This window comes from Elephantulus edwardii, unplaced genomic scaffold, assembly GCF_000299155.1.
Source record: "Elephantulus edwardii isolate Elephantulus edwardi_28Jun2011 unplaced genomic scaffold, EleEdw1.0 scaffold00003, whole genome shotgun sequence".
In the NCBI taxonomy this organism is placed as follows: domain Eukaryota; kingdom Metazoa; phylum Chordata; class Mammalia; order Macroscelidea; family Macroscelididae; genus Elephantulus; species Elephantulus edwardii.
Window position 1 is genome coordinate 36,655,558 of NW_006399753.1, and position 9,932 is coordinate 36,665,489.

Below are 9,932 nucleotides of genomic sequence, written 5' to 3' on the forward strand. Positions count from 1 at the left end.
AAAAAAGACAGACTTCCCTGGGTATTTCCTGCTGGTCTTGGTTTTATAAAATCCCTTAGGTTCTGCTTTTCTGAGAATATCTTGATCTCTCCATTCTACTTTATGGACAGTTTTGCTGGGTACCATTTTCTTGATTGATAGTTGTATTCTTTGAGTGTTTGATATATGCCATACACTATCTTCTTGCTCACATAGTTTCTGCTGAGAAATCAGCTCTTAATCTTATTTGCTCTCCCTTATAGGTTACTGTTAGTTTCTCCCTAGCTGCTCTCAAAATTCTCTCCTTATCTTTGATTCTGGCAAATTTGACTTTGATAAAGCTTAGTGTTTTTCTTTTGGGCTCTATTCCATATGGAGTTTGCTCAGCTTTTTGTATATATGTATTTTCTCTTGAGTACTGATTTCTAATTCTTTTGAGTATTTGTAACTAGGAATAGAATTACATCCAATTTTATGTTTATCTTTTTGAGAACTACCAAACTATTTTCCATAGGCACCAAACAATTATATATTCCAGACAGCAGTATCCAAAGGTTCCAGTTTCTCCACATCCTCACCAGAATTAGTTATTTTCTGTTATTTTTATTCAGGACTTGAGACGTTATTCTCTGTTTAGTCACGATCAAAGAAGTGAAACCAGAACATTATTTATTTTTAAAGTTTTTGTGAACCAAAAAGGAAAATTACAGGTCAAAATCCTCCTTCACATTTAAATCTCAGTGGCATATACAAATTTCATAGCAACTGCCTCTTTTGACCATTTAATGTATTGTTCTACAGGCTTACTGATAGTCCGGTCTTATAAATCATACTCCTAGAAAGGCTCACTATACTTCTTTGAAATATCTCATTGCAGACTTTGACCTTTAATTTTCCCCACTCTGAAAACAATTATTCCTTTCTGAATCAGCTTGTTTTTAAAAATTTTTGTCTAGTCTGGTTTTACATCATCAGTTAAGACTGTGTTGGTTCAAATCCTGTTCAATTTAACAACACCTAACAACAGTGGATGTGAAATGGAAACTTGTGATGGTTTTTATTCACTTTTCTTAAACAAATAATGTCTCAGGAGAAAGATGTAGCAGTCTGCTTTTGGAAACCTTAAAAGGTAGTTCTGCTTTACCTTCTAGGCTTGCTATGAGTCAACATCAATTCAGTGGCAATAAGTTTAGTTTTTATTTGTTTGTATTTGTTTTAATGATAACTAATGATACTGAACATCTTTTTATGTGCATGTGATGTGATTTCATTCTTTTGTATTTCATTCTTTTGTTTGTATATGATAATCCATTTGTCCCAGCACCATTGGCTGAAGAGACTTCCTTCCCCATCAAGTAGACATGGCACCCTTATTTTGTTGTTATTGTTAGGTGCCACTGAGTCGAGTACCACCAGTCCTGTCTTGTGCCAACCTCATACTAGCTGACACACAAGAGTCACCTTCTCAATCCACCTGGTTGAGGGTCTTCCTCTTCTTTGCCGACCCTCCACCCTTCCCAACATGTCCCTTTCCAAAAAATAGCACCTCCTAGCAGTATATCCAAAGTATGTAAGGCAAAGCCTCATCATTCTTGGCTCCAAAGAGCACTCCAGTTGCACCCTCTCCAAGACATATCTATTTGTTTACTTGGCTGTCCGTGGAATGTTCAGTGCTCTTCTCCAACATCACACCTTAAAGGCATCAATTATATTTCTGTAATCCTTATTCATTGTCCAGGTCTCAATTACATAACTAGTAATCAGAAACACCATGGCCTGAATCAGATGCACCTTAGTCCTCAAACTGACATCACTACTCCTCAATAATTTGGAAAGTTTCCTAACTGCAGATTTTCCCATTGCAGTGTGTCTCCTAATTTCCTGACTATTCATACCAAGGGTGTTGTTAATTGTGGATCCAAGCAAGATGAAGCTGTTGACAGTTTCAATCTCCTCTCCAACCATCATGACACTTCTTTTTGGTCCAGTTGATCTTATTGGTCTTTATTTTCTTGAAATTGAGACACAATCTATACTGAAGGTTGCATTCCTTGATCATCTGCAACAAGTGCTTCAAATCCTCCTCACTTTCAGCTAACAAGGTTGTATCATCTGCATAATGCATGTTATTGATGACTTTTCCTCCAATCTTGATGCCACACTCCTCTTCCTAGAGTCCAGCTTCTCAGATAATTTGCTCAACATGTAGACTGAACAGTTATGGAGATAGAATACATCTCTGACGCACTCCCTTCCAAATTCCAAACCATGCAGTGTTCCCCTGCTCTGTTCACCCAGCTGCCTCCTGGTCCGGGTATAGGTTCCTCATGAGCATAATCAAGTGCTCTGGCATTCCCATTCTTCTCAATGTCAGCTACAACTTGTTATGACCCACACAGTCAAATACCTTTGCATAGTCAATAAAGCACAAATAGACATTTTTCTGGTATTCTTTACTTTCAGCCAGGATCCATCTGACATCAGTAATGATATCCCTGGTGCCACATGTTCTTCTGGCAGTTCTCTTATCTATCTCTATCCTTCCAGCCATTTTTGAACGATCTTCAGCATTTTGCTAGCATGTGATATCAATGATATTGTTCAAGAATTTCCACATTCAGTTTGAGCTTTATAAAAAAAATCTGTTTTCTACATATTTATGGGTTTATTTCTATTTTACCAGTTTTGTTCCATTGGTCTTGATGTCTCTTTTATGCCACTATGACACAATTTTTATTAGAATGTCTTGGTAATAACTTTGTTTCCTTTTTCAATATTGTTTTCATTATTTGAGACTTCTTACAATTCCAAATTAAGTCTAGAATCTGCTTTTCATCAGAAGGTAGGAACATTGGAATCTTGTAAAGAGGGCACTAAATATGTAGATCTCTTTGAACAGTGTTGGTATCTTAAGTATATTGTTTTTCAGTCTGTCAACACAGAATCTCTCTCCATCTATTAGGTATTTAATTGCTTTCAGTAGTATTTTATAGTCTTTAATAAGTAAAACTTTAACTTCCTGGTAAATTTATTCCTAGATATTTTATTGTTTTGAATACTATCATAAGTGAAATTATTTTAATTTGTTTTCAATTCTGATATATAAAAATAATTATTTTCAAAAATTAGTCTTATATTCCATAGTTGGCTTTTTTTTCCGTAAGTTTATTTTTTTAATGCAGATTCCGCCCTCTCTGCCACTTTCCTTCATTCCCATTGTCTCTTTCATACAATCATTCCCATACATTGTGTTTTATAAAATTAATCACCATTGGACTATGCCCACCATTACTCTCTCTTTTCACACAAGGCCTAAAGCACATATTCTGTAGTTTTGCTGAATTAATATATTCTGAGTTTAAATTGATTTGATAACACCTAACAACAAACACGCTATGAGTTTTTTGTGGGTTCTCTGGAATTTTGTAAACTTTTACCATGTTTTTAAAATTGTGTATTATAAAAAGTTGGCAAGATGGTCAAGTTTTTTCTTTTAAAGGCTCTATTAAGCTATAAATTATTTTATGTAAAAGTAAGAAGAGCTATTTTAATAACCTGCATTGTTTAAATTATATTAGTATTGAGAATGGATTTTAAACAGATCTTAACAAAATAATCCTCCTAATACAGAATTTACTGGACATTAAGAGAAGTAACTGTAGCTATATGAGTAATAATTAAGCTATTTGGACATTGCTTTCTTTGGGAAGTGTGCATTTTTAAATATAGTCTTATACTGCATTATTCATAACCTTTAATATTTTCCCACAGTGATAGGGGTACTTTTTAGCACATGTAATAAGGAAGGAAAAAGGCATAGTTCCCCTGGAACTTAGAGCAAAAAATTAAGTTTTTACATCTTTTAAAAGGGCTTATTTTACTTAGTTCTGTTTGCTTTATAACTATTTTGAATAGTAATTTTTTATCATTTTTCTTTTCTGCCTAGGATTATCATTGGCAGTGGCGTTCATTCCTTACCAGTGGCTTTACTGCTGTTTATTTCTTAATATATGCAGTACACTACTTCTTTTCAAAACTACAAATCACAGGAACAGCAAGTACAATTTTGTACTTTGGTTATACCATGATAATGGTTTTGATCTTCTTTCTTTTTACAGGTAAGAATTAAAATTATTATTAATGAATTGTTAGACAAATACTTTGTAATGTTTTCATTATATAAAACCTGTTAAAAGTTCTATTACTCAGGGAGCTCTGGTAGCCTCGTGGCAAGAAGCTGCACTGTAATCCCATTGGTAGGCGGTTCGAATCCACCAGATGCTTTGCTGGAGAAGGAGGGGCAGTCTCCTCCTGTACCAGTCAGATCCGATTTGACGGCACACACACAAAAAATAATAAAATTTAAAAAAAAAATTTTTTTAAAGTTCTATTACTCACTCCTCTTTCTTTTTGTGTGTGGAGCTTCTGGTGGATTCGAACTACACACCTTTGGCATTGCAACACAGCCTTTTGCCACTAGGCCACCAGAGCTCCATACTCACTCCTATATTTACTTCTCAACACAAAGCATAATTGTCTACTCACCTGTGAGTCAGATATCTATAAACTAAGAGTGATGAAACAGACCCTAAAAAAGGCTAAAATTGCTTTTCTTGTTGTGCTTAAAGCAAAGGGAATCCTGGACCAGTAATCTCAAGATTTCCCTCTCTTTATTAACTTAATGATTATTTTTGTTGTTGTTGTTGTTGTTGTTATGTGCCTTCTAGTCGCCTGCGACCCATTGCAACCCTATGCACAGCAACAATAGTCACAACAAATTGTGGCTAACCTTAAGGAAAATGGGAATCTCAGAACACTTGATTGTGCTTATGCAAAACCTAGACTTGGAACAGGAAGCAGTCCACAGAACAGAGCAGGGAAACACTGCATGGTTCAGTATGAGGAAAGGACTGCATCAGGGTTGCATCTTGTCTCCGTACCTTTTCAATCTATATGCAGATCATTTGGGAAGCAGAGCTTTATGAGGAGGAATGTGGCATCAGCATTGGAGGAAGACTCATCAACAATCTACGTTATGCAGATAACACAAATTGAGGATATAGTCCCTTTTTCCTACCTGTTTCAGAAATAGGGTGATAAATTATCGCTTTCTGATTTAGAATAAAGATTAAAGAAGTGAAGAAGAGATTAAAAATAAGAAGAATAGGGCACTCTTTACTCCAGAAGTTTTAACTTTATCTTCACTTTAAAATCCAGGTACCTAGTGAGATATAGGGAGCTCTGGTGGCCTAGTGACAAAAAGCTGTGGTGTAATCCCAAAGGCATGCAGTTTGAATCCACCAGCTGCTCCATAGGAGGAAGATGGGCAGTCTCTTCTGAATGGTACTGAATGGTACACAACTACAATGTACTATAGCATATTGTGTTATTATTTATTTTGTTTATATGCATAATCTTCTCCACCCAACTATCTAAAAGCTTTCTGTATCTCAGAGCTTACGGGTACTTGGTAATCAGCTACAGAGTAGGTGCATTAATGAATGTAAGAAAACCGGGCTTTCCCACCACTCCCCTCTAGTTATAGAAAGGTAATGCTACGTTAAATGTTCATCTAAAATTTTGCCTGAGATTGCTTGCATGCAGTGTGAGGCAATATAGAAACAAAAATAGAAGACCAATTATTTTTGTTGTTTATTAGAATTATGTTTGTTTTTAATTAGAATGGTTCTACTTTACACATCTGTTAACATTTAAGAGCACCAGGTAGACTTTTGATGCATGCCTGTTGCTCTGTCAGTGCGTGGCAGGCACTTAGATCTGTTCTGATTCCAGGTCAGTGATGAGACAGTCAGGAAGGACTGTATATCTTGTGCTAAATGATAGTTATTGGAATCCACAGCCATAAATCTTAATAAATGGTCTGTGAAATAGCAGTTACCTGTGAAATAAGGAATTGCTGTCTTGGTGCATGTGTATTTTTGCTCTTAAAAATGCACATATGGAATAATTTATTCCATTTCTCCACATTAAAAAATAGTGATCTATTGTTTTCCCAGGTATGTGTTAAAAGAAAGTGGTAGTTCAGACTTGACCTAAATTTTATTGTACCTGTTACAGTATCCTTTTCACTCATTCAACATAAAATAAAGTATGTAATCCAAATTCTACAGCCACATCAATTGGAATCAGAGTAACCTGATAAATTTTAAACTATATTTCACTTTGTGAAAAAGGTTCTGTAAGGAAGTGGTGAAATTTATAAATATACTGCATTTTTCTAAAGTAGGATACCTCTGTATTTGCTTCAGGACTCCAGAAAGACACATTTTATTTAAGTAACCTTGAGTTTTAAAAACAAATTATTCTGTCACATAAAGAAAGGTATTGTTTTTAGAGTATATATTCTCTCTTTAGCCCATATTAAAGTTAAAATAAAGCAGTTACCACTCTTAAGGCTACCAGCATGATGGTAAAGTGATTTTTCTCATCTTAAAATATCTTTTCCCATTACCTTAAACTTCATACTAAGCACAAAATTATTTAAATGTATTTATCTCCTCATTATTTTTTTTTAAATTATTAAATTTTATTAGTATTAATGAACATTTACAGGCATTTTGGGTTTTCATTGCTGTACCATTCTCTCTACCCTCTTCCCCAGTTTGTTCTTCTTCCCCCACCATCCAAATGTCTGTTTTAATTGTCCAATTGCCACAGTGCTTGTCAAAGCCAGTTCTGTTTAATCTCCTTTGTCAGTGTGTCCTTTGCCATTCCCTATCACTCCTCCCTGAGAGAGACTTCACCCTGATTCATAAGGGAAAGGGGATGGCGTATTCTCTTAGCTACTTCCTGCTGAAAAGGGATGCTGTGGTTTTCAGGGTGAAGATCTTCTCTCACTACTCTAAAGGGCCCCTTTGGCAGTAGGAAACACATAGACTATTATAGAGATTGATTTTGGAATTTAGATGCACTGTTATTAATTGTGCTTAGCCATACATGTTCATATCCTTGAAGATGTATCATGGGGGTGTTCATTATTATATATCTCAATTCATAATAAACCTTTCCAATAGTGTGTGTGTGGTGTGCGTGTACACACACACTCACATGCTCTAAAACACAGAATGATTGCCTTGAAAATTGTGGACACTAAGAGCATGTATGAGAAATGATGAATGAATATAAAGTTTATAACTTGCCATAGTCATGCACCACATCTAATCTCTTGATTTAGAAAATCTCCTTTCATATTTTTTCCTGTATATTTAAAACAATTGTGAAACCATTGGAACTTTAAAAATTACACAAGATATACAGTATTACCTTATGTTATCTGCATCCTCACTTAGTATTTCCCAGGAGATAACATGCTTTGTACTTGTTGTCTGGAGAGGCTTGTCCTTCATAGAAAAGGACATTGTTCTGGGAAAGGTGGAGGGTCAGAGAAAGAGCAGAAGACCAACAACAAGAAGATAGATTGACAAAATGGCTGTAGCAGTGGGCATGTTAGAGATCTTGATGATGGTGCAGCATGGTAAACCTGAGCATGGTATACTATAAACATACTACAATTCAAGTGCTAAAGTCGAAGTCAGTGAAAACAGAACTTGAGTTCTGGCCAAATTAATTTACCAGCCATTTGATCATGAGACAGCCACATTTTAAAAAAGTGAGTCTAACATTGACGTTCTTTGGAATTTAGACTGGGGAAGTAACTTGAAAATCAAGGCATCCATCTTTTCATTAATTATTTACTCCAGGTAGTTATGTTGGGATCACAATTTCCTTTAGACCTCTGGTAGCTTAGTGGTAAGGAATTGCACTACCAGCCTAAAAGCACATGGTTCAAATCCACCAACTGCTATGTAGAAGATGGACAGTCTCCTCCTATACTGTTCACAGCCTCTGAAAACCCTCAGAGGATCAGCTGTGAGTTGGTTCTAACTAGACAGTACATAACAATGTAAAGGAGTAGATAAAAAAAAATCTACATTTAACGAGATAAGGAAATGGACTTAGAAATGACAGAGCTGAATCTATAATAGCACTGTTGCTCCTCTCGAGTACTATGGAGCCACTTTTTATTTAGCGAAAGAGCATCTTTGTTGTTTCCCTAATTAATAATTCTTAACTTTTTATAAAATAATGCTTAGTTTTTAATTTATATTTAGGTTTTGTTTTATTGTAATTCTTTGGAAACAAAAATCGTCCTATAATTTTACCTAAAAAAATACTCATTTTTAATTATTTTTGCTTTTTCTTTCATAGGAACAATTGGCTTCTTTGCATGCTTTTGGTTTGTTACCAAAATATACAGTGTGGTGAAAGTAGACTGAAGAAGCCCAGTGTGTCCAGTTAAAACCGAAATAAATTAAATTCTTCATCAACAAAGACCTGTTTTTGTGACTACCTTGAGTTATCAGACTTATTGGCCTAGAATTTCATCAGAAGCAGCATAATTCTAAATACACCTCTACCCACATACCTGTTCCCACAAAATGCATTTTCAGCACTAAAACATTTGTATTGTGATTTGATTAAGTACATTTTCAGTTGTTCTCATTGAAGAGCAAATTTAAATATTATGTGCATTTGTAAATACGATAGCTAAGACATTTTCAGTATGTCTCTTGGCAGAATATGGGAGGCCATATTAAATAATACTGATGAAATACAGGACAGTCGATTGTACATAGAATTTTCTAGGCTCGGTAGGTGGAAAGAATTATTTTTCTTTAAAGGAAATAACTTTTTATCATGGTAATTTTGAAGGATGATTCCTATGATGTGTTTATTGGGGAATGTGGCTTTAAAAAAATCTTGTAATGGTTGTAACTGTTCATACCTTTTACTTTTCTGTGTTGACTTCATTATTCCCATGGTATTGGCCTTTCAAACTATGTGCCTCTGAGTCTTTCAATTTATAAATTTGTTATCTTAATAAATATTGTAAAAATGTCTTCTTTGCATCATTACTTGTTATATATTCAAGAAGATTCTGTAAATACGAATCTATTTACTTAAGGGTGTTTTAAAATGATTTATACTACTTATCAGATTTTATTAAATCTTGGTAGTGATTCCCCCCCCCATTTCATCTAAATGATATTTCCGTTTTCTGGGCTTCATGACAGTCCTAAAATTTTCATTGTTAGACAATAATGGAAATTTTAGTCATTCACTAATCTCAAATTATACTGTAAATTCAGTATGTGGTGGGGACCTAACTACATTGTCATTAAGGATTTATATTTTTTACTTGTTTTTTCAGAATATAATACTTTTTTTTTTAATTTTCAAACAATCAGTTTTTATGGCCTGTATATTTATGTTAACTAATCTTTTTTCTTTTATGATTATATTGTCTATTTTCTAGAGTTAAAAAAATAAGTATTTCTGTTTCACATTCATCTGCCTAATTGAAATTAATTATGCAAAATACAGAAATTTTAGATGATTGCAGAGATCTTATTCTGCTTATATCTATGAAAATACACCTTTGTGTTTTAAGAACTGAATGCTTGGCTACTTATGAAAGCAAATCAGATACTGTCATTAAACTTAACTAAATTACTAACTGTTGCCTGCATGATGTTGCTCGGTTCTTAGTAGTTAATTTTATGTAACTTTTTAAAACAAAAAATCTGAAACTGACCAACATATTTTAATACTTAAAACTATAAAATTTCTTTGTTTTAGGAGTTCCTAGCTATTGTTAACTAGGAAATGCAACCAGGGTGCTCCTTGGAGGCAAGGCTGGTAAAAACCTCATCTCACAGACTTGGAGCTTGTTAAGAGGAGCCATTCCTTAGAAAAAGACATCATGCTGGGGAAGGATGGGTGGAGGGCTAGTGAAAGAGGTAGACCCTCAACAAGATGGCTTGACACAGTGATCGAAACAGTGGGCTCAAGTGTATCAGAAACTGAGGATGGCACAGAATAGGGCAAGTTTCAGATCTTTTGTTCTTAGGATTGCTTTGAGTTGTTAATGC

At 34.6% G+C, this 9,932-nt stretch overlaps 1 protein-coding gene across 1 annotated transcript in view; it reads left to right on the forward strand.

Annotated features, from left to right (window-relative positions):
• Positions 1-8,900, forward strand: part of TM9SF2 (transmembrane 9 superfamily member 2) — a 76,528-nt gene extending 67,628 nt beyond the window's left edge. Inside the window, exons 16-17 of the mRNA XM_006879379.1 lie at positions 3,926-4,097; positions 8,209-8,900. Coding sequence (XP_006879441.1) covers positions 3,926-4,097; positions 8,209-8,276 — 240 coding nt within the window. The 3' untranslated portion in view covers positions 8,277-8,900. The remainder of the gene's footprint in view (positions 1-3,925; positions 4,098-8,208) is intronic.
• Positions 8,901-9,932: the final 1,032 nt, after the last annotated feature.